At 40.3% G+C, this 25,654-nt stretch overlaps 1 protein-coding gene across 1 annotated transcript in view; it reads right to left on the bottom strand.

Annotated features, from left to right (window-relative positions):
* Positions 1 to 14,216, bottom strand: part of TTC17 (tetratricopeptide repeat domain 17) — a gene marked incomplete at its 3' end in the record, with an annotated part of 15,850 nt that extends 1,634 nt beyond the window's left edge. The window contains exons 1-14 of the mRNA XM_010160207.1: positions 14,130 to 14,216; positions 12,183 to 12,352; positions 11,070 to 11,181; positions 9,852 to 9,983; positions 9,058 to 9,167; positions 8,631 to 8,775; positions 8,129 to 8,268; positions 7,730 to 7,890; positions 7,294 to 7,406; positions 5,591 to 5,731; positions 5,336 to 5,451; positions 4,042 to 4,216; positions 3,367 to 3,444; positions 2 to 204 (exon numbers count right to left, since the gene is read on the bottom strand). Of these exons, the coding sequence (XP_010158509.1) occupies positions 2 to 204; positions 3,367 to 3,444; positions 4,042 to 4,216; positions 5,336 to 5,451; positions 5,591 to 5,731; positions 7,294 to 7,406; positions 7,730 to 7,890; positions 8,129 to 8,268; positions 8,631 to 8,775; positions 9,058 to 9,167; positions 9,852 to 9,983; positions 11,070 to 11,181; positions 12,183 to 12,352; positions 14,130 to 14,207 (1,874 nt within the window). The remainder of the gene's footprint in view (position 1; positions 205 to 3,366; positions 3,445 to 4,041; positions 4,217 to 5,335; positions 5,452 to 5,590; positions 5,732 to 7,293; positions 7,407 to 7,729; positions 7,891 to 8,128; positions 8,269 to 8,630; positions 8,776 to 9,057; positions 9,168 to 9,851; positions 9,984 to 11,069; positions 11,182 to 12,182; positions 12,353 to 14,129) is intronic.
* Between the last annotated feature and the right edge of the window lie 11,438 nt (positions 14,217 to 25,654).

Here is a 25,654-nt window from a genome sequence, read left to right as displayed (position 1 = left end):
AGCCTTCAGAAGGAGCCTGCTGGCATCCAAATGAAGCCCATAATGAATCAAGAGGTTAGCAAGATTAACCAGAGGGATGTCCTGATACTCATGTGGAGCCAAATTAAATGCTTTTTGCAAACAGGTGATGGCAAAGGTGCTATTTCCAACTGCACGCCAGTACAATCCAGCTTCATTAAGCACAAGCCATAGAGGATCTTCTGGCTGTAGGAGAGTGAGGGAAAAGGATGAAAACACCCACAAAGCGGTGTCTTGGGAAGACAGAATTGCCTGCTCTTTGATAAGGTAGTATGCAAGGGCAGGTTTTGTTTCTTGCCAGCTAGATACGAATTACACTTCGCTGTGACTGATAGCAGATCTAGTAGGGTTTGCTCTGCCCTACTCAAACGGACATGACTTACAGTCTGAACTATAATTTAGTAGCAGCTGTTGCTCACTCATCAGACTGCATTATATCATGATCACCAAATCCCTTAAAATATTCAAGTGATAATGTTAACTCACCTCAGGAAGCAACATCTGCAAGCCACTTCAGAGTCTTAAGATTACATTAACACAGACCTATGTACATACGTAGATTTGATGGTTGGGCAGCTTTTAAATTGTAGTTGTGCTTCCAGGTTTTATATCCAACATCAAGATTTCCTGTCCATTTAGGCTTTCAGAATTGTTTTTTCTTAGATTTATTTATTTATTTGTCTTACAAAAGTTGACAAGTGATATGGATCAGATACTTGTATTGGGTTTGTGTGGTGGGTTTTGGTAGCAGGGGAGGGGCCACAGGGGTGGCTCCTGTGAGAAGCTGCCAGAAGCTTCTGCAGTTCCAAGTTGGACACACCTCTGGCCAAGGCGAAGACAGTCAGGGATGGTAGCAGCACCTCTGGGATAACGTATTTAAGAGGGTGAAAAAAATTATTAGAGAACCTACAGCAGAGAGAGGTGTGGGGTGTGAGAGAGACAGCCAGGCAGACACCCAGGTCAGTGTGGAAAGGTGGGGAGGAGGTGGCTGGAGCAGAAGTTCCCTGTCAGCCCGTGGTGAGAGGGCAGGATGTGCCCCTGCAGTCACGGAGGGTCATCGGGGAGCAGAAATCCCCCTGCAGCCTGGGGAGGGCCCCACACCAGAGCAGACAGCTGTGCTCGAAGAGCCTGTGACTCTGTGGGAAGCCCAGGCTGGAGCAGGCTGCTCCTGAAAGAATGCACCCCCATGGATGGGACCCATGCTGGAGCAGCCTGTGAAGAACTGCAGCCCGTGGGAAGGACTCATGCCAGGGAGGTTTGTGGAGAACTGTCTCTTGTGAGAGGGACCTCACACTGGAGCAGGAGCAGAGTGTGAGGAGTTCTCCCCCTGAGGAGGAAGGAACAGCAGAAACAAGCTGTGATGGACTGACCACAACCTCCATTCCCCATCTCTCTGTGCTGCTTAGGGGGAGGAGGTAGAAAAATGGGGAGCAAAGCCGAGCATGGGAAGAAGGGAGGGGTGGGGGGAAAGTGTTTTAAGATTTGATTTTATTTCTCACTATTCTACTCTGATTTGATTAGTAACAAATCGATTTTTCTCTCCCAAGACAAGACTGTTTTGCCTGTGACTATAACTGATGAACGATCCCTCCCTGTCCTTGTCTCAACCCATGTGCCTTTGCTTATATTTTCTCCTCCCCATCCCACCTGGGGGAGAAGGAAGAAAGAGGCCAGCTGCTGTCAGTTTCTAGCTTGGCCTAAACCCTAACAATACTGTTTAAAGGTTATAAAATAGCAAACAACAAGTGAGGGAAGGTGGAAGAATGGAGGAAGTGTCAAATACACTTTGAACATTTCTTCCTCCTCTTTCACCTGTAACAGAAAAAAACCAAACACTCATCCTAGAGGAGAAATAACAAAACTTTAAAATACTGACAGGTGGACAGAGCTATGTTAAAACACCTGCTTTTAAGATGAAGCAGTTCCATTCTAGCTTTTATTATTTTCCACATTCCACGTTACCCAATTCTATGAAGCGTTTAAAGTATAAAAGCATCAACTGAAATGAATGTCCAATCCAACCTACAGGCCTGAAGCTCAAATGCACGCACGAGTAGGAAACACACAGCTAGGATTAAAGCAGCAAAACAGATAAGGATCTTTACAGTAGTACTGTATTAATGCAATACAGCTGGCATTCCAGTGACATTGTGCTGAAAAAGTTAATGAGCACAGAGATTTTCTTCCAGATTTTAAAAACAAGTTCACACAGGAGGGTTCTACCTGTGGTTCAAGATGAACTGGAAGATATCATGAGAACATACACCTTACATAATATGTAATTGTGAGAGGACTTAACACCCCTATTTTGCAATGCACATACATAACGTTACTTGCATGTTATTCACGTCAAACCCCTCACTGAATTACACTCCATACACAGGTCTCAATGATCTCTAAATTCTCAGCAAGTTATTAGCACTTTGCTTTGACTAGTACCAAGATGCCAACTGTGGCACTCCTGCTCTAGAAAGTTTGTAATTAGCAAAAAAGTGTTCTGACATCAGCATCTAAATGATTGAGAAGTTCAGACTTTTAGCAGGAAGGCAACAGAATACTACAGTTAAAAACACAATACCTATGCACTGCAACAGTAAGACATTAGACATATACAGGACTCTTCTGAACAGCATTATAATAGAAATCAACTCCTGTTAATTTTTCTTTTTCTGGGTAAGACAGATGGACATAGTAAATGGTACTGATTTTAGACTAAAAACCAATACATACATACACTGCCGTGACAGTCTGTACAAGAGAGTTAATTTGAGAAACGTCAGCTTGACATGTCAGAAAGAGTCAACCTCTATCTCAGTGCTTCCTGTCATTTGACTTGTGATGACTCTCAAAGGCCCCACGCAAGATGGAGGTGGCATTCCACAGGGTGCTATACAGATGTACATTTTTTGCCCCAGAGTGCTAATTATCCTGACAGAAGACTGACAGAGGGCTGGTTTCTTCGGAGGGGAAGGCAAGGTAGTAGGAGGAAGAGCAAAAAGCAGGCATGTAGGGATGGGGAAAGATGAAGAAGCAGTTCCAAGCTGTTTCCCTCAGTTAAGCAAATAGCTGCCAGGATTAGCCAATATATTGCTGCTCTATGTCCTGCAGTCACAACAAGAAAAAGTAACTACAGGGCTGCTTGGTCCACACTAAGCTACATTAAATGGATACTTCCCTATATGTTTGCGCTTTATGTGTAAACATGGACTTTTCAGTTAGTTTCATCTCAGTTACAGGGAGCAAATAAGCATATTTCTTGCACATCACTGGCTGACTCTTTCAGATGTACAGAAACAAGCCTCAAATAAGAATTCTGAATTTCTCTCATGCTACAGTTTTTTGACATACCTTTTTCATGGCATGATCTAGAAACGCTCCTATCCTTGCCTGTGTAAGAGTCTGATTGTTGATACGAGAATGCAAGACCTAGACAACAAAGATTTTAATTATTTTTTTTTAACAACTGAAGTAACTTTATATCTACGTGGGTCATTCAAGTCTCACTTCTCTAAGTAGTAAAGGTGCGGAAAAAAGCCCTTCCATTTAGTAAAGGAGGGGGTGGGGAAGCAAAAATATTCTAAATAGATGATGTGAACATGTAACAATTAAAGCAGCCAATCTCCAGAAAGCAATATGAAGGACTAATATCAGCGTAAAGTTATCAACTTGGTACAATACAATAGTTACTGGAAACCCCAAGATGAAGAATCATGTCAAGTGGTTGTCAGAAGCTTTCAAAGAAAGCAGTAATTTTAAATAGTAAATTAAATTTCCTCTTCTGTGTGCTTTTGGTAAGCATGTGAAAGAAGTCAGACAACAAGTCTTATGCTGAGTAACAAGTTCTCCCTTTCTCCAGCCCTATCAGAAAGCACTTGCTCCCCTTTTTTGGAAGTACTGATGGGCTTGTGTAATCAAGTAATCTTTTAAATATCAGAACCTTTCATGTTCTGAGTAAGATTTTTAAGACAATAAAGAGTAGAACTTTAAAACAGAAGAGAACCAATGAGCAAATACGATTCTTACTTGTGTTGCTTGATCATCTGGCATCTTGAATTTCAAATCTAGATCACTGTCTAGTTCCTTGACCAGTATGTTTAGAGATTCGTTGTTACGAGCATCAGTAATGGAAGAACAGTCTGGTGCCTGGGCTTCTCCATGCCCAACAGTATCTCCTGGCATACTCAGGATTGGATGCACTCTAGCAATAAGAACCGAGAAAAATTAGTAACATGTGCTGCCTGCCACTAATATATAAACATAAAAATCAGCTACATATCAACTGACAAGTCTCATACTGTAGACTACCACGAGACATGATCTGCAAAACTAGGAGGGTTCAAGGACCACCCTTCCCTTGAAAACACCAATAAATAAGGCCTTTACTTTCCATTTTTAAGCACAGAATACCTGTAAATAATAGACAATGCAGTAGAGATAAGACACAGAAGGTTGTCATGTTAACAAGGATTGTATGAAGTTTAGCACTAAATAGATAAATGAAAGAAAATGCTGAAGTTTAAGCCAAAGTTTCATTTCAAAAACATCAAGAGGTAGCCAAATCATTTGGGAAGAACATTCTAAGTCAAATACTTTTTTTTTTTCTTCTCCAAAGGAAGCTTCAGGACATTTGTGGATGGGAACCTTTGCTTTACCACTTGCTTCATACTAGAAGTATACAGATTAGGAGAAGAAAGCTTTCTAACTATCACTGTTATAATGCTAAGTGAGTAGGAAATGAAATTACATTGATCGATATAAGGTAGATATTGCAGCATAGACACATTTCTTTTATCCTATGTAATAACAAATATTGCTATCTATTCCATGACTATGCTGGTTTTCTGCCTTTGTCCCAAAGGAATGAGCTAGGGCTCTCCACTCCTAATACTTTTTTAGTATTTTCTGATCTTCACAGTTTTCTGTTATAAATAAAGCTAAGAGGATGCATGCAATGTACAACAGTTAATTGTAGTTATTAAATAGATACTCATCTCATTCTCTCTCTAGAAGCCATTCAGACTTGTGTTTAAATCCACATTCTTTTAGTAATACTGTAGATATTTCATGTATACACCTTGTACTAACAGTCAGGGAAGAATCACCATGAAATTGGATCTGACTGTTACAGTTACAGCAAAGATGACAATGAAGGAAAACATCCCTCCTGCTGTGGAACAGCCAGAGAAAGGGTCCAAACTCATCTGCGCTCCTGATTATTAACTGCATCCATCCTCTCCAGAAAGTAAATGGTCATTAAAGACATTAGGGTGAAAATTAAGTATATTTATTTAAAAAAAAAAAAAAAATCAACACTTGCCTGAATCCCCTATTTTCTGGAGGCAGGAAGTAAGTTGGCAGTTCTTCTGGATCAGGAATTTTGGGGAAAGATTTTATGCACTCTGATCGCTGAGGCCAAAGAATATGCTGTTTGTCCTAAGGGGTAAAGGAATTATTTTTTATTATCAACATTTTTAATATTCTAATTAAAACTGTAGCCCAAATGCTAGGAAGGACAAGGTTCACTCTTTCACAACTCCTCTTTGAAAGGCCAAAGCTTATCCCCTTCACTCACTCTATTGGATTCTACACTCCACACTGAAACGATGGAACGAGCAACAGGGGAAGACTGCAAGGACTGGCTGTGCTCGCTTTGGTTTGCGTGAAGATCCAAATTCACAGATGTCATACTAGAAGTTGAAGAGTCTTCACCGAACTAGAAACAACAGAAAAACAGTATTTAATATGGAAAAGAGATGGTGTATTACTGGTGGAGTTTCTTCATGTTACTTTTTTCCCCTCATCTTTTATGTAGCTAAGCCTTACTGATGAGTTGAAATTCAGGCAGCAAAAAAAAGGCAGTTTAAGCCTCTTGATCCACTCACACCATGGGAAAGTAATATTCATGTTGTAAATAAGTCCACAATGAGAGCACACATGCAAATCTCCACAAAAATGCTAAAAAAGATACCAAGCAAACATTTCTAATAGACTACAAACAAAATCTACATACCTAGACTACATAGCTGTAGTTCAAGTCAGAGTTACTAAGACTCATGGCTTGCAAAATTCTTTTGAGAATATGAATTTATAATTACTATAATAGGAAGAACATCCAAGAAGAAAACATAGCATAAGTTAAAATACTTATTCTTATTTCTTACACTTACGGGGTGTAAGAGTTAAGGGGAAACTCCAGAGCACATTCCACATTACGAAGTAAGTGAAACTATAATCTTTATCTGTAGTTCTATCACAGCAGCAGTGATGCTTGGGTGGCTTTTGTTCTGGATTTTCTGCTTCCTGCTTCTAAAACTTCTAAATACTGCTGTCTCAGATTTTCTTGGTACACTGTCTAATTCAAGGTATACAATAAGCAAATACTCACAAAACTAAGGAAATAAGGGCTAACACCTTATTTCCAGGCTACAAAAGTACTCACTAGATTCAACACCACTGAGTTCTGTTCTTCCGTTTGTTAATTGCTTATGGCAATTTTATGCTCCTTCTGGTAGGAAAAAAGATTAAATTGGAAGGAGCATGCAAAAATTGCGTAGCTTGAGTCATATGACAGTGTAATATAAGAAATTATGATCAATTTTAAGGCTGTAGAGATAAATGATTGATACAGTATTATTTTAAACACACTTTCAAGGTGTTATATTGGTATAGCCTTTCCATTAAAGAGTAATTCTTGTTCCATGTACCACACATACATTAGCAAACTAACTCCTTATAAAACCTTTGCCTCTTCATTAACATTAGCTGCCTAATGCTTTTTCTTGTCCTTTCTGAAGGAAACTAAATTGGCAAATTAAACATGTTACGCTCCTGGTGGCATGCCTGAAATGTAGTATATTTATCTAATAGAAAGCTGTAATTCCTCAAGTGAGGATTCGTGTACTTCCTAGATATAAATACTTGGCTGTTCTATGCAGGTTGAAAAAGCAAGGGAGTCAATATTGAAGTGGCTCGTATCTCATAAGAAACCAAGACTTTGGAATAAAGTTCTTCAATTCAAATCATTCTAATAGTTCTCTTTTTGAAGTCAAACAAAGCCTTATACAATAAGCCCTCTCAATTTCTGTAACTGTATTACTAGCAAAAGAAACTAGCATTAAATACTTCACACTCTGGAAAGCAGACTAAATGATTTCTCACTATAATTACCACACCCAAAAGGTATCCCCTTTGTCAAGCCTCAAAAAAATTGAACTATTTTCCTAGTAAGGGAAATAGGATGAAAGTTAAAGCAGGGGTATCAATTCACAGACAAACCTGAACATATTCCACATTTTCAAAAATGTCTCCACGGTGATAACGAACAGGCTGGTCCCACTGGCAGTGCAAGCTATGCTGCTGGTTGCCCAGTCTACAAATCTGATGGTTCCCTGCAGAGCACAAAACGGTTTTTTTCTACTATGTAAGTGAGATTCCTGAAGAGACGAAGACAGCAGTCAAACCTCTTACCCTCCCCCCCCCCCCGATTTGGTCAATCCTGCTGATTTATAAATCAGCACAGAGGAAACTCTCTCATCGAAAGACTTGAAAAAAACCCTGTTCCAGAATAGGAAACCCATCCCTTGTTTTAATAAGCAAATCACAACAGCCACTCAGGGCCATCTTTATATATAAAGTAGTTCTGTCCTGACATTAATCTGAATAGGCGCAATTCTTCATTGCTATAATGAGCATGAACTCTAAAAGGCTGTACCTAATTGAGCTTCTTTTGCCATCTGTGTCTCATGAATGATGTTCCTCAAGATTTGTTCTTCCTGGATGAGCTTGTACTTGTCTAAAACATCTTGTTGCCTAAGGTAATGGTCATGCTGCTTCTGGTATTCCTTCAATTCATTTAATGTTCGTTGAAGTGATCTTGAAAATTCAACAGTGGAGAATTTACTTTGAATGCTTTTTAAAATATTACCTTTTCCTACCGCATTGTGCATTTTCAATACTTTCTTACAAGTATTCCTAGGAATAGTTTTATTGCATAGTCAACGAAATGTAGAAAGTTGAAGATCATTATTCTATTTAAAATGTAAATAATTGCTGCAACAGAACAATAAAAGTGAGATTGTCTGAACTGCCACTATGATGCTTCTTTAGTTACCTATGCTGGGCTTCCAATTTTTGCTCGAGTTTTTGTTGACATAGGACAGCATGCTTCCTTTTTACAGCTTGCTCAAACCCTGGTTTGGCCTGCAGAGCATGATCATAACACAGGACTGAATGGTTATACTCTCCAAGCATCTGAAGAATGACCGAGAGAGAGAAAATTAGCCAACGTGCAGGTAACATTTAATAAAAAATACTCAATTTACAAAGAAGTCATTAACTCAGATTTTTATTTTTGGTAACAAGCAGCCTGTTATTTCTGAAACTCAAGCCTCTATATAAGCTAAGGAGAGGCTGCCAGAGAATTTCCTTGGGATTTCCTTTGCTGAAAGACAGACTTTTCGACAAAAATAATCTCGACAGAATCTTAATCATTAAGTGCGGAACGCAAGTGGAACACAAGATACATTGTAAAGAAGTAAAGTATTGTAAGTCAAGCAAGAGTTCAAATAATATTTGGTTTTCTACAAGTCTCCGAGAACAAAGATAGTATTTACTGCGTATATATTTCCCAGGGTGTAATAGCTGGTAAAGAAGTCACTGTAATCCAGAGCTGCATGGACCACAATAGCTGCATCTGCAGAGAAGTGAGCCCGGTGCAGAATATTTGCCAAATTTACCAGTGCAATATCTTTATTTTGCCTAAAAGAAGAAAAGAAAATGGAAAAAAAAAAAGACATCAAAAGAAGGTCAGACTGTGTAAGAATCATGCATAAGGAAACATTAATTCTTCAGTCACATATTAAAGATGTAATTTGATAGGAAAATGTCTAAATTATAGGTACGCCTAGTATAGCACCTGAAGACTAAGAACAAAAACCATGGATTATTCCTTTGGACACAGTCTTAGAAACTAAAACCCATTTACTAATTACAATATCTAGAATAGCAGTCTGAAAAGAAGTCTTTATTAGCAATTCTTACCTTGAAGAAAAGTGAAGGGCACGCATGGCACATTCTACCACTTGGTATGGCTTATTCTTTATTCGCCAGTAAAAAGAAGCCATATTATAGAGTACCCAGGAAGAAGAGTTCTGCAGTAAAGAGAAACACATGAACTGTACCAACTACTGAGACATGAACTGAAAGGTTAATCGGGGCTTTAATTACTATGAGATGGAAAGCTGAGCACCAGACCTGCTCTAAGTTATCCTCTTCCTCTGAAATAGTGCCATTTGGCAAGAGTTGTGAATGTTAAGGAAGAATGAACCAGCATATAAATGTATTAAAGAAACAGAACTTCTGCCTTTCAGACAGGTAGAAGTTCAAAATGAGACTAAAGGAGAATTACAGTAGTTTACGCATCAGCAGCTTATTTGGAGTTCAATGACAGTTTTCATATTTTGCAGGAAGGCATTTAATAAAAATCATACACATTTCAGTACTATTGTTTCTTCTTTGTTCTTTAAGTACCTGCATATTTGTTTAAAAGCTCTCATGACCTTGACAGAACAATGACGGTGGCTTGCCAGTCCACTCAAATATGTAAGTCATTAAAGATTATGGTAAAGATCTATTTACTGGCTTTGCTGATGCCTTCTCCTACCTCTGCTTGCCTAGCAGAAAATGGTTATAGTCTGGCTTTTGTAACTGACACGTAAACCAAAAAATAAATGTGCAAAACTAGTACTGGATCTGATTGCATGTACCAGGCATATCTAATCTTGAGGGCATTCTAGCACTCTTTCTGTGCATACAACAAAGTTACAGTTTCATACCTTCATTAGCCCGTCATAAATACGATGACCTATTTCCTCTATACTTCTTCCCAGCCTCCGTGATAAGTATGTGAAGATTGGATCTTCTTTAGGTAACAAGGGTGCGGAAAGATTAACTCTTTCTTGGACACCCTAAAATAAAATTGAACATTTGTATTTGTGGACACTTTAACGAAAAGTAGAGAAATAAAGGCAAGAGCATGACACCCAGAAAAATTTACTGCTTGGTTATGTTACAACTCCTATCATACTTTTCTATCATGATCTTAGGGACTTGACAGGATAATGTCACCTTTGAAAGATGAATAATCTGGCCAAAAGCAGCCTCTGCTTGTGAATGCTACAGGAGAAAAATTAATTTCTGGTAGCCCTGTGTATCTGGCAGCTATTGATTTCACTAGTGACCACTGAAGCACTTCACTCACGTTTGTCAGGTTACATGCACACTATGAAAGTGTCCCTACCTCTCTTCCTCCCCCAAAAACATACATACTCGTTTCAAAAGTACATCCAGAGTCAGGAACCGAGCTAGATAACTTCAGTTCCTGTTTTGTTCTTAAGAAAATCCTTATTTGTAGATAAAAATATATTTTAAAGACTTGTATTAAGATAAATACCAAGATATAAGCAATAAAACTGCATCTGCATTAGAAAATACGCTCATAATACTGTTGTTTTTTCACCATACTTCCACTGTAACCTTTCTAAAGCAGATGAACTGTGTACTAGTGAAGAAAACAATTATCTCATCCTCTGAGTTAGGGCTTGGCATCTGAATACCAAAGAGACAGTCAAGTATGTTAAGAGCTACCAACAAGCCTGCAAACAATTTTCTGATCCTGAATCTTCACAGAGTTTTACGACCCCGTTCAGCATTCTCCAATTTTCAACTGCAACAATTCACAAGTCAGAAGCATCTCCAACATCCATTTTACTAATGAAATGTGTGTTATGAAAACGAAATAATCCATTTTCCCAAAACTGTTTTCTAAAATAAGGTAAACAATACCATAAGAGAAACAGGATCTGTGTAACTGATGGAACTGTCCTCCTACAGGCAAGTACTTTAATCGGGACACTATTGTGGTTTTAAAAAAGTCTGAAACACTCTTGAAAGAGTACAATACCTTTCAACCTTAACTGAGAACTGCCAGTAAGAGTTTTCTATTCTTTCTCCTGATGGGGAAAAAAACCTCATACTTGCATTTGCTCACTTACCCTTAAGTGCTGAAAAGCATGAATGCTGTATGGAAGATCTAGAACTTTTGTACAGTCTGGCTGCTGCAGGTCTGGAGGCACTGGAGACTTTGTGTCCATATAGTCTTCAGGGCTGAGGACATAACAACATAACACAGCAGACTCCAGATTAAAATACTGCTAAAGTTTAAGAGACAGTACCCTAGTTGACAGACAGTATTCCAATTTGACCATTACAAAAATCCTGTGTTTAAACACATTAGACCATTTCTGATGCCTTCCCAGATTTTAGTTGTACCAGGATGTCATCGCTGTGGGATAAAATAAATAAATTTCTGTCTGCTTTACAGAAAACATCAACATTTGGATAGCTTCCAAAATGTATCAGCATCAATCTAGTGTATCACTACTATGATTAATGATCTATCTGCCAGGAAAATGGCAATGCATGCAGATTAGAAGATTCTTCAAGTGAAACAAACAAATCCCAGGTATTAGCAAGAAGCCCAATGAAGGTATCTGAGGATAAAATTAATCTTTTCTCACTTCAAGTACTCATCTGATTAAAACTAGAAAATAAAACCAGAAAACCAAAACAGTCAGCCCTGAAGATGAATTACCAATGAAGCTGAATGTCAAGCAGACTGTCCACACATCCTTTATTTGCTAAACACAGCAATACAGTATGACCAGAAGGTTGAACAGCTTGGTAATCAACACAATTTCATTCAAATTTAAGTCAAGACAGTTCCCACTGCAAGAAGTGTATCCAGCTCAAAATACCCAAAGCACACTCAAGCAAATTCAACCCTCTTCTATATGATGCACTTCAGTTTAATTCACGTGTCTGGTCATATCAGTGCAGAGTTACAATGGTAGAACTGACTGGGAGGCTGGGAATAGAATGGAGGGTAGGGCTAACATGGACAGTTTGGTGGAGACAGCATTGATGTGCTGAACCCTTTCACAATTAGTGGCAGAAGTTCTTTCAATTTTTTTTCACACTAACACAAAATAAAAGAACTGTCATATAAAAAAAGAGTCAGTGATAGTATTTTTCTTTTAAACTGTATTTAGTTGTTTTGTTGATTCTTTCATTCAGTAAAAATCTTAAAACATAATGCATGTTTTTACCGGATATCTTTGCTCTCTAAGGTGATGTACGTGCCATCGTATAGATCTAGGTCCCCCAAGGGCACCTTTGCTTTAATGCAGTCTGGATCCTCTTTATTATGCCTTTGTTCCAGCCCTGTGTCTCTGTCCTCATTTTCCTCTATGTGAATCTTCTGAGCAACTAACTGTTTCTGTAGGAATTAAAAAAAAAGGAAAACAGAAAAATGTATACTGATGAAAGCAAACTTTATAGTTGCTGGGAGTTGAACAGTCCAACTTTCTCCTTAAAGCAAAGTCCATTTGAAGGAAATCTGAAACGCACTCTTCAAGTTTCGGGAATATTTCCCTATATTTTATCACATCTGTAGGACATTTTTTTGATTTAGATGGAATACAAATACTTTCATTAGAGATACTATAACTTGAACACGTCCTTATTTCTCTTGCTGTACCTAAAAAGAGGGCTAATATTCCAAATTCATGGTAGGCCATTCAGAAAAAGAAGAAATATTTGTTAATTGTATGTCAACCTTTCCATATTCAGACCCTTTTCCTCCGCTATAAGACCTCATGGAAACAGTATCAAACAAAATGATCTTCTTAACCATTCAGCATGCTAAGTACAACAGAGGTGGCATGCTAATGCAAGAATTGAGGCTAAGAATAATTTCTATAGCTCAGCTTATGATATGTCTTAGGAGATATAGAATCATAGAATGGTTAGGTTTGGAAGGGACCTTAAAGACCGCCTAGTTCCAACCCCGCTGCCATGGGCAGGGACACCTTCCACTAGACCAGGTTGCTCGCTAGACCAGGTTTACCTTTCACCCTATAAAGCTCACAGGTGTTGATTACTAAAAGCAGTCAATGGACAAGTGATCAGTCCCAACACAGTAAGCTGTACTGAATTCCCAACCTAGATCTGCAAATAGAAAACCCATTAAATATCATAAGGATTTGTGTATGTGGCATGAGAAGAAAACTTGCAATTTTTATTTTAGCCATATGCATACACATAACACACTACTAAGCAATATTAGAGATCTACAGTAGTAGCACCTTGCACAAGACCTTACAATAGATAACTTCTGCTGGAAGTCATTTGTATGCCACAAATTGTACATCAGTCATTTCCAAACCCACAACCCTTGTCCTGAAAAGTTTACAATTGTTGTTTCTTCCATAGGTAAAACGCCTGTTACCACAAAACTGAGTATACCTCGGTGAGAAAGACTGGCTGAATACAGTCACGTAAGGGGCAGTCCTGCGGTTTTAACTCCCTTCCGCTTCTCCCATTCAGCTAAAGCTACCTCTGGTGCTTATCTAACTTCCCAGTTAGCTAGTTATGCTAATCTGACAAAACAAAGCTGGCACAAGAGAAAGAAATGCATGGCCAGAAGAAGGCTGCAAGCCTGCCCAGCCCGTATCGTATTTAAACTTTAGTTTAAGTCATCAGTTTGAAGTTCATTAAAGACCTTTTGAGAAGGATGTTTTCAGACCCTTTTTCAATAATAAATGGGTTTGAAGAAAAAGAGGTGACCTACTCTCTGATGTGTCCTAGAAGAAGCAATGGAAAGTACGGCCTGACAAACCCAGAGAGGAGCACAGGGAAATTCATGGCCTACAGGCTGTACCCTAAATAGCACCTCTAACAAGTCTAATACAACACTTCCACAAATAGTTCTGGAATATAGTAGTCAGCTACAGAATCCAATACCTAAATGACTTTAAATGACTTAAAAATGTTAGAATTTATGGATAACAACAGGGAAAGATGCAGCTGGGGACAATAATAACTAGTTGAGAAAACTTGAGACAAAAAAATTCTTGAGATCTGAAGAATTCATTCTTCCACTGAAGCACAATTATGCCAATAATGACTTCTGTTCCCCATCTAAATCACTATAAACCTTATGAAAAAATTTCTGTATTTTCAGAATTTGGTTAGTACTTAACGTTATGTTTTACCTCCAGTTCTTTGAGGTAGTTAACTGTTGTTTCTTGTCTCATTAGTATTACCAAATCATGTGGGTTCCTCAAGTTCATTGGTGAATCCACCTGAAAGACATTTCAACAGTCCATAAGGTAAGACATTCTCCTAATTAGAGAAATTTTAAACCACAAGAAGTTATATTAATTCAACTATAGTTTGTCTGGTCAGAGGTTTTCTGTCCACCCAGCATTCACAGTATGTCCATATTTTAAATCTGTACTTCAAACAACATTGTGATTTGAGAATCCAATTCAAACCATGCTTTAATTTTAAACTTATTTCAGTTTATTTGGACATGCAAATTCTGAACATAAAGGACAATTAAATATCTCACAAAAAAAAACCCCGAAGAGTAACTACTGCTGAACTACTAGTTGCTTCAAATTGCAGTCACAAAAGCCTATTTTCATTTATAGCTTTAAACTTCCCCATCATGTCCCTCAATAAGCATAAAGCTTCAAGTCAACTCCTCCATGCAACAAATCTAACACACCAGTCTGTTGTTCAGATTTATTGCCTTCAGGATTAAGTAAATGAACAAAATCAAGAGGTAAGCAGACAAAGACTGAAAACTCTTACAGAAGACCATGCTGCAGCTTCCACAGCTATGCACAGGAGTCGGGAGCTCAATGAAGAGTGACATTATGGACAAGTCACAGACAAGAGTGGTGACACGCCAAACGTTTACTCGTCCCTAACTGGGCTCAGTAAGCTATGGCACTTCACAGCTGAAATACCTGTGCTGGTTTTAGTCAGGATAGAGTTTATTTTCTTCACAGTAGCTGGTATGAGGCTGTTTTGGATTTGCCCTGAGAAGAGTACTGATAACACTGGTGGGTTTTAGCTGGTGCCAAGGAGTGTTTGAATCAATTCAAGGACTTGTTCAGCTTCTCGTACTGCATCTGTGTTCCCAACTTCCTCACTACAAGCAATGGGACACACACACAGTTCAAACAGCTAACCCAAACGAACCAAAGGAGTATTTCATTCCGCTGAATGTCATGCTCAGTATACAAGCCAGGGTGGGCCAGGAGGCCATAGCTCATTTGTTCCTTCGGTAGTTAGTCAGTTAGGTGCTGGGCCAGTTGGCTTTCTTGGTCGCTCTCTTACTCGTGGGACTCACTTGGACTCTGGTCTGATCTCTCTCTCTCGGGCTCAATCAGATTCTGCTGTAATCGGGCTCAGGCTCTCTAGCTCTGACTCTTGCTACTCGGGACCTGACTGTTTATCGGCTGGCAGGTGCTGAGCAGTTGTATCACATGTTTTATTTTCCATTATTTTCATTATTCATTATTATTCTTAGTATTATTAGTATTGTTAATATTATTAGTATCACAATTTTATTTATTTATATTCAATTATTAAATTGTTCTTATCTCAATCCACGAGTTTCCTTGTCTTTTCCTCCGATTCTCCTCCTCCACTGGAGAGGGAGGAAGTGAGTGAGTGACTGTGTGGTACCTAATTGCTGGCTGCAGTTAAACCACGACAACACCCCAGCCGTATCCTCACACCAAATCTATTCTACTGCTGGACTGGGTGGGGGAAAGTCACTACAGTCAAGAAGGCAGTGTGCGGGCAACTGAGCTGATTCAAAGGCTCAACACAGCTGAAAGGCTTACTTCCAGCCTTCCAGCACCGTTTCCTCCACTGTCAGTGAGATGCCAGTTAGTCCTGCATGCCAGCTCTGGTGTCCACAAGACTCTCTTGTGCATTATCCCAAACTCAATAGTTAAAACAGGATGTAATCCCCTATTAGTTGCTTCATCTGAACAGAAGCAAAGAAATGGACAGCAGTATGTGATGACAAGATGAGAGGAAGAAGGGTGACAAGGATAGCAACATCTTCCGTTCTTAACATAACGACTGTTATGGTAGGCGATCTACACCAAGATGTTCCTGGATCTGCTCAGTTTCCATTCAAGCTTTCAGGATACAGAACTACCTACTGCATGATGATGTAAGCAGTACCTGTGTGTTAGTGCCGATACTTCTACCTGGGCTGCCCACCCCCATGAAATCTGTCCAAACTCGGTGACAGTATGATTTAATGGAAAAGTTTGCCACATATATAAGTGCAAGAGCCCCAGCTCTGTGTTTTTTATCAACTTGCCAAACAACTGGGACATGTTTCTGAGACTCTCTGTTGCTGCAGAGAACTGCATCTCCAGGAGGACAACCGCAAATTTCATGGTCATTTTAATGTGCCCTGCCAACAGATTGAGCCTTAGGCCATGTTTTCTTGGCTGTGAGTCAGATAAGAAGTTCAAATGTACTTTCTTTGGATTGCTGATTCTGAAGTCCACATTCCCTGCAAGCTTCCCTACTGAGTAAGGATCCTATCCTCTAAAATGAAAACATTTGTTCCTCTTACCCTCCCTCACCTCAAGAAAACCCTAAGGGCGGCTTTAGCTAAATTGGGCTAAGCATTCCTTTCCAAGTAAAAAGCTGAATTGCTTCTTTGACTATGGAGCCATTTTGGTGGATGGCTCCCTACTTACACATAACTCACTTTCTGCCTTGGCAAATTAATTCTCATATTACCAGATGAATAGAAAATAATAGGTGCTACTGAGCCCAGTTAAGTTTTACACAGTGAATTTGGAGATTATGGATTTCACTGTTGCCAATAAGGAGTGACCAAGTATCCACAATGATCCAGAGAACCACAGAAAAGATGGTATCAAAAACAACGACGATGTTGTTAGTAGAAGTATTAAAGTCTACAGCATTTTACTTACAGTCACACTTCTTAGTTCCTCCTATGGGCCCCACCTCACTTGGAACTGGTTGCACACAAAACAAGTTATGTACTGAACACAATACTTGTTCATGACTCATTTGCTAAAGAAACTGCTGTGGTATGTTTAAGCGAATGAGAGATGAATTTGCAAAGAAAATAAGGGAAAGTTTCACTGTGTTTAAAGCACTTGATCGCCCATTCCAAAATAGCTCTGTTCCCCTGACAGCTGCTTGCATGCTACACAGCCACTGAGAGCAAAGTCAACTATCAGCTTCACTTTCAATGGCAAACTGCATCAGGGAGCGATTTTTTGCATAGTTATGCAGGCACCACCCTTTAGAAAGCCTGATTCTGAAAGATGAAGGATCTTGGCTTACCGTTCATTAATAAACAGAATTATGTTCTGTTTTTAATTTTCGACAAAACAGTCTCATGAGGGTTAGGTCTGAAATTAGCGTTTGGGAATTTGGAGCGCTTATGTCACCAATCCAGCATGCCCCAGCTGACAGGAAAGCAACGCGACAAGCACCAAATTCCTATCAACTATTACCTGGCAGCAGAAATCAAAGTGACAACAACCACTGAACAGCAATGTTGCTGAATTAATTCAAAAGGTTATGTTAATCCACCAGGAAGTCACCTCAAGTTAAGCAGCATGCATGATATTCTTTGGTCTTCAGATTTTCACTTCCAGATCTGACTTCAGTTTGTTACCACAAATCAACAATTTCTAATAGCAGTAAAACCCTTCAAACTAGTAGAAAGTTAGTACCTTAGCAGTCATTACCTCTGTAACACCAATGCAGTGCATAAACAAAAATCTCTAAAGACAAAACCTCAGCAGCAAATCCAACCTTACATTTATTTACATTTGATCATTTCTGACACTGAAAGTCCAAAACTTCTATTACAAGAAATTATCAGAGTAAAGACTATTATTAGCTCCTAATAATAAAAAAATCCAGTTTAGGTGCAATAATTCCTAAAAAAAAAAAAAAAATTGGAATGGAAAAATTAAGCTGCTACACTGGACAATCATGCAAGGTTTGCAGAGGAAACTTGAGCTAGTACACTGAGTGCATTCAGAGCACTTTGGGCAGCTTGTAAAAGTGAGCCAAATATACTGCATCAGTTCTTAAACTCCTCAGTTTATACATATACAGCATGAAGTCATTACAAAATAAAACTGAGGAGATAAAAAAGCACTCAGATCTACAGAAAAAAATGCTGTGTTACACAAAGCAAAACAGATTCTTCACTGAAAACCACAGGAGATCTTACAGTATCATGCCTGCAAATGAGGAAAATAATGCCAACTTGGCCCTCAACAGGCATCAGTTTGCAGGACGGTTGTGCTCAAACTCAGGAATTTTATAGAATTTAAAGCACAATTTCCTGATCTGCTTAGGTTGTTCCAAAATATTACCTTGCTGCCAAGTAGGGGAATCCTCCCTTTCCTTACTACCTGTAACTTAGAGCTCCACGGAGAAACAGGCCAGCCAATTCAGCTGCAAAATAACCCAAAAGATTAAACAGGTAGTTTTCAGTCAGATCAGCAGCTAGTCTGAGTTGACCTCAGATGAGCACTTCATCACCCCCTCACCACAGTGACAGCCTCGTGGCTCTCTAACTGCAACCTGTTCCAGCCAGCAATACTGTCAAGACTTCTTGAAAATTATACCCTGAATAAAAACCTAAGACATGCCAGAACTTTCCTGTGGGCTGCTCCTTAGTAAATTTCAAAGGGACAACAACACACTCAAAGGTGCGGAAAAGCCCTCCGAGGTTCTCTCGCCTGTCAAATAATTCTTTAGTCAGAAATACAACAGTCCACCTAAATACTACAGATGCTTCAGCCTTTCATGCAAAGTCTGTTGTGCCTCATCGTCTGGTTGGGGAAGTCAGAAAAGCAAAAACCAGACAGATATTGTGATTTAGCTGCAAGATGTAAGCAACTCCCCACAAGACTCTGCCGGAATGAAACAGAACAGGCATCAACCTGCAGAGCACCTACGGCCTTGCGGTAGGGAAAATGGAGACTTCTGCACCAAAACAGACGCTTGTTCCAACTTACTCACTTTTAACCCAAAGCATTAGGCTGATGGCAGAGCACCACATTCATTTACTCATTCTCCCAAGTGCTGGAACTGTGACACTCAAGATGAAGTGCCTGAAATGCAAGAATCTGACTTCAATTCAAACACAGTAAACAAGAAAAAAAAAAGAGTGCTGAAAAGCTTTCCTTGAAACTGATGGCTACTACAGCTCCACTGCACAAACCCTGCCAGTAAACCACTTTTAGAATAAGTGTTCTCTGTTCAACTTTGCCCAAAGGTGAAAGTTTCTTTATAAAGCACAGTTCAAATTTATTTGCTGTCACAAAGTACACCAAGAAGCTGATTCAGCAAGAAATGCACCAAATTTGTGTGACCAAAAGAAAAAGACATCAGAGTTGAACCAAACCCTGAAGTTTGAGAGTCTCATGTGTAACCTGCATATATCAAAGTCACTGAATAAGTAGACTTGTAAGTTTTGCCAAACTTTCTGGTATTTTTTTTTCCCCATGATCCAGTTATATTGCACCAGGAAGCAAATTTTTAAGATGAAGGTCAATGAATGCCTCAGTCAACTATTTTTAGGTAATGCTTTTTTTTTAAAGCAATGTGGGAATCCTGCAGTTAACTGAAGCACAGGAACAACCAACTCAGAACAGCTGTCAGTGCCTCTGCATGTCCTAAAAGCTTTCTACTACACATAGAAGGCAAATTATGACAGAAAGAAGCTGGAAAAGATACTACATCAAACTATGGCATACAGCAAAATGGGCTCCTTTGCTCTTGTTTTACAGATAGTGGATTTTTTGTCACTGTACTTGTGAAATAAAGGCAATTCCCACTCAAGTAGGCAACTCCTTGCAGACTCAAGAGGAAGTGAAGGATCTAAAAACTGATGCTCGTCTTTTGGTATATTTTTGCTGCCCTGAGATACTCCACAATCCAACATGATGCTACCACGGCATTTCTGAAAAAGCCACAACAAAATCTGTATAGGTTTCAGTGCAAGACAAGCTACAAAACTGGAAAATACATGTTCTGGCTTATCCAAATGATGAGCAGGGAGTGTCAGGAGATAGTTGTTCCAAGGGATGTCACTGGAAAATTCACACAGAAAACTGACATTGAATCGAGTTTCTATAGTAAGTATTGAGCTGTTTAAAAGCTTACAACTGCAAAATCTGTTAGCAAACAGCATGAGGTATCTGGATATTATTAAGCGTAGCTGCATCACAGGGAAAACTGAAATTTATACACTCGTAGCACTTCAAACATAAAACCTAACAAAGTTTCAATATTACTGAATAGGTCTGCTCAACTGAGATCACTTCCAGAGACCACACCAGCTATGAATTTTGTAGGTAACAGACCTAAATACATCAAAAGAAAACAAGATTTATTTGTAATACCACTTGTCTGCAATGTGTTGTTGGTCATACTTAAGGGTAAAAAACAAATTTCCAATCACAGATTGGTTTGGGTTGGAAGGGACCTTAAAGATTATCTAGTTCCAACCCCCCTGCCATGGGCAGGGACACCTTCCACTAGACCAGGTTGCTCAAAGCCTCATCCAGCCTGGCCTTGAACACTTCCAGAGATGGGGAATCCACAGCTTCTCTGGGCAACCTGCCCCAGTGTCTCACCACCCTCTCCGTGAATAATTTCTTCCTGATAGCCAATCTAAATCTCCCTGCCTGCAATTTAAACCTGTTACTCCTTGTCCTGTCACTACAGGCCCTTGCAAAAAGTCCCCCCCAGCTTCCTTGTAAGTCCCCATCAGGTACTGGAAGGCTGCAATAAGGTCTCCCCGGAGCCTTCTCTTCTCCAGTCTGAACAAGCCCAACTCTCTCAGACTTAATGTGTGTATTCTAGCTAAGGTTTATTTCCTACAGTAGCAAAACAGATGCCAGACATACAGTCAGTTGAATCAACACAAAAGATGGAGAAATCACTCATATATGTACCTGTAATAAACAAGTATTTGTTTTCATACAGGCAGACTGGTTGGAGGTGCCTGCTCACTGCCAAATCCTAATATTATTAAAGTGTTCTAATGCTGAAACTACAGAAAGGAAAAATACTAATTAACCTCACAAGATACCTAAAAAGGTTAACCCTCAGCAGTAATTTCTACAGCAGGCTACCCATTAATTTTTTCTGGTTAAACTCTTAAGGGAAATGACTTTATACAACAAAGTATTTTTAGGGCAGGCAGTTTATACCATGGTTCTCATTTCCTAACTGGTTAGTAACAAGCAGTAACAATTCAGCTTTAAGTGGGGTGGGGGGAAGAAAGAGTTCAGCTACATGAAGTAACAGTGGATTTCAGAGTCTTGCTGACTTTGCTTTTAGGCTGTGATGGGGCCTTCATACAAACATGAGCTTGGGCCACTTCCAGGATATCATTTTGCTGTGAAGCTCATGATATGGGGAAGAGCCAGGCATCAAGCACAGCTTTCACCACAGAAGAATCAGTTTTGAACATCTGATTCGTTATCATCTTGTCAGTTTGTACTACCTTTATTTTGGAAGTGACAAAACCAGGATGAGAGACCAGGAAATGGAAGTGTGAGCATGCTGAGAGAAATGGGACCTGGGAGCTGCCCTGTGCCCAGGAGGACAAAGGCCGTATGGATACACCTGGGGTGGAGGAGCGAGCAGGACCCAGCAACTACCCACTGTCAGAGACACCGCTGGAGCCTTCTGTACTGAACCACCTTGGTGTATATTACTACACTGGGCTAAATCCAGACACTTTTGTACTACAGCTTTGCTGTCAGCAGTCAAAACCTGGCATAAGGTTACCTGCTAGACCGTGACAGGTGTAAGGGACATGTGCACTGACAGCCGTATTTCAGTAGCCCTTTGGATCTGCCTCAGCTCCTCCACCTCAGATGCAAATCTGTCACTGCCAAGCCAAGAACAATGAAAACTACTTCCCCTTACCACTGCCCCAAAGTACAAAAAATTTACATTTCTGGCTGGACTCCACATACAGGCAACCACAAGGACTATTTTTATCAAATTCAGATCTAGCTGTGACCATTACAGCGATACAGAGGCAAGGCTGCACTCGCCTGCGAGCAGGCGGTGCCAGTGAAGAGCCATTCTAGGTCAGCAGCACCCCATCGGGGACAAGGACATGAAGCGTCTCAGTCAGTCACTACACGGAAGTGCTCAGGTTCAAACTTTTCAAATATACTCATGAAAACGTCTTTTAAAAAGAAAAAAAAAAAAGAAAATTACTATTTTTCATAGTAGAGGAAGGTCTAAATCTCACAGTCTTTTGGTGACCAAGAGAGAAGTTTTAGAACAGAACAAGCTTTCCCTTTTCCTGGGTATAAGCTGATGCTTCAAAACCCATCCAGCTCATCAACCTGGGGTTGGAGGACTTCTACTGAACTGCGGTAGACTCACACCAGCCTCCAGCCCAGGTCTCTTTTCACACACTCAGAGAGGCACATGTACTGGCAACTGTTTTGGGGAAGGCATGCTATGTCACACACTTCAGTAAGAACGAACAGATTTTGTTTAGCACACAACAGGCTTGGAAGGATAAGGAATTGAGTCAAGAAAGAGGTCATATGGTCAAGCAGACTAAGCTTTAGAGGAAGAGCAAAGCAAACATCCACCTGTCATTTTCAAGACAGAACTGAGTGACTGCTTAATATATCGCAGTATATATATATTTGTAAGCAGCAAATAGCTTTTTATTTGGCTGCACCAGATTTTCAGCTTTCCTTGGTTTTGGATGGCTGCTTTTCCTCTAGCCTTGAGCATTGGGACCACTGCTCTCATCTCAACTCGTTAGCATATGCATGCAGACAGATGACAGACATCAGTAATGCACTGACCAACTCTAAAGCCACCCACGAATCATCTTGCCTTGCTGCAACTGGAGGCACACTTGCATTCAAATCTGAAACCAAAAAGAACAACTGCTAGGTAATGTCTCCCCTCTTTACTTGAACTAAGCCAGAATTAAGTACACTACAGCACTGCATGAATTCAGATGTCACATTTACTGAGCAGCTAGTTTCTTAGCTGCAAACAGGCTAATCGGCATCGCCCCTTCACACTCTTCTCCAGATCATCTCTAACTTCAAAACACATTACAGCACACTAAAAACAAAACAGCTTTTTACCAATTCAGATTCTTTGCCAGAGGCTCTCTGCTCCTGGCAACACTTCCCAAGTCCTGCTTTGGACCATCTTCCTGGGAGGTTTCTTTGCTTCTTTTAGTTTAGTCACTCAGAACTAACTTTTTCAGCGTTTATAGTAGTTCACATAAAGGCAGCCCTGTGAATCCTTACCAGCTTGCTTGGCTTATAGTCACCTCCACCAAGGGATCTTTAGAAAGACCCTACCTCAGCTCTGATATGTCAAGTCTCTGAGAGATGACAGCAGCAGGTCGCCACCAGTCAAGCCATGAATGATTACTGAAACTGCTTCCTGCACTGCATTTAATCTGTCACTTGTTGGCACTCTCTTTACGCCAAGTTCCCCTCCTCTCCTGTACACCCGATTTTCTGTAGACTGGCTAGTTTCCCTACCAGCAGACAAGCACTGTCTAAAATCAGTTATCTATTAGCCTGAACTTTATACTGCGAGTTGTGAAATGAGAAGGCTTATAAACATGTGCACTGAGCAGACATAATCTCATTAAAGAGAGACGATTACTCAGTCCCTGGCTTTGCAGGAGCATGCATCTCGGTGTGGACTCAGACCAAAAGAAGAATACGAACTGAATCAGAGAATGATGTGTTTGATCTGAAAACAGGCTACTAGAGCAACAGATACAGCTTGATGGCTTTTCTCTTGATGCCTTACTGACACCATGAAATGTTAGATGCACTGCTGGGAAGGAATTTATTTCATCATTCACAAACGCTCACTAGAAATTGGAAGACCAAGGCCTACTTAGCAAGCCCTCCCATTTACTAGACAAGATCTTGCCAATACAGAGGAATTCGTTTGGTTTGCCTTAATTTTGCAACCCCTGCCAAGTTGTTACACCACTACGCACTCCGGCTCAAGCCTCAGTCAGGGTACTGCTAGCTGTCATATGCACAGGAAAATCAATCTCACTTGATTGTAGTCTCATATTAAAGGCTTAACATCCTTGCTGCAGTAAAAGGAGAAACAGCTACCAGACATTTTAGGACAATAATATAAAATATTCTCACCCTTCTTCCCTCAAACAGATTCTGGCTATTTTATTTTGTATATGGACCAGGATGAGTAACTTCTGTTTCAGCTCCTCATCCATCGCACGCTTTGGTAACAAGGAAGACAACGTTCGCAGTAGCAAACTGCAAGCTGCAGGGAAGTGACCTGTCACTGGTGCTTATCTGGACATCCACAGCTAGTGGCTCGTTTAGAAGGGTAAATGTCTGGATCTTACTACCACTTAAGTTTTGCTCACATCTTAATCAATTATATGGGCCTCATTCAGATAAAATGAGGTAGTCCAAGTGAAGATGAAGCCTGTCCCCCTGTATAAAGGTGACAAAGTTTAAAAATGCGTTTCAGACTAAGAACTCCAATATTTCTAAAATTAAGTAACATAAATGCTAATTAATACCACCACTCAGCCACCAGACAGTATTAGCCACTTCCAGCTAGAGACTGCTGTGCTGGAAGGGTTGCAGTCAGCAGTGCAAAGTCCAGCAGTCGCTGGTCACCAGCAGCATCCCTCCAGGAATCGATACCAGGGCTAACACTATTTCATGTCTTTAGGAAAGATGGGAGAAAAGAATCTCAGCAAGCTTGGTGTCCTCTGCAAACACAGAGCGGAGGTGGCCACAGTGGAGGGCAGGGCTGCGGTTAGAGAGCTGGAGACACGAGCTGACAGGGACCGCACGAGGTCAACAATAGCAAGTGCAAAGCCAGCGCCTGGGGTGCAACAGCCTCATGCAGCAGAAAGGCTGGGGCTGAACAGAAAACAGCTCCGCAGGCTGGCTCAGGTGCAGGAGGATACTGCTGCTGTTTTCAGCTTCCCAAAGGCCAGGTTCAGAGGAGATGCAGCCAGACTATTCTTGAAGTGTGACAGCGAGAGGCACCGTAAATCTGTTGCTACATGGGAAATTCTGATTAGAAAAGATAAAAAAGAATTCACACTGAAGGCAGCTGACCAGCAAGGTTGTCAAATCCCCACCCTGGCTGCAAAATTTTCTGGGGCAGGGCCCTCAGCGACTGTTGGCCCTGCTCTGAGCTGTAGGGCAGGCAGAGCCTTTGTAGGTTACTGCATCCCAATGAGCAGCAGCTGAAGCTTATTCCAAACACGGGTCTTTACTCACACAGCTGTCTTCCTTCTAGTAGGTGAGGTGCTTCAAAATTCAAATGTGGACTGCTGTGCAAGCAGCAAAAACCAGCACAATGGACTGATACTTGGATGTTCTCAGGAGGAGTCTAAAGTACTATGGAAATACCTGAAGTCACAGTGTTTTTCTACAAAACAAGAGTAGGTGAATTAGAACTGGTAGAGAAGCTGAAGACAGGCAATGCTCTACATACACTGGGAAGCTGAAATGCCAGACACTTCAGAGAAACACAAGAAGCTGCACAGCCAAAGAATTTATGAGATGAATGTGGACAAAAGCCTCGGTGAAAACGCACAGAATAAAACCAGCTGGAAAGAAGGACAGAATGGCTAAATCTACTGATAAAAATACAAGTGCTCCTGATAAATATCAACTTAACA

The sequence above is a fragment of the Eurypyga helias genome, unplaced genomic scaffold (assembly GCF_000690775.1).
Source record: "Eurypyga helias isolate BGI_N326 unplaced genomic scaffold, ASM69077v1 scaffold11211, whole genome shotgun sequence".
Classification (NCBI taxonomy): Eukaryota; Metazoa; Chordata; class Aves; order Eurypygiformes; family Eurypygidae; genus Eurypyga; species Eurypyga helias.
This window is presented reverse-complemented; position numbering and strand designations above follow the sequence as displayed.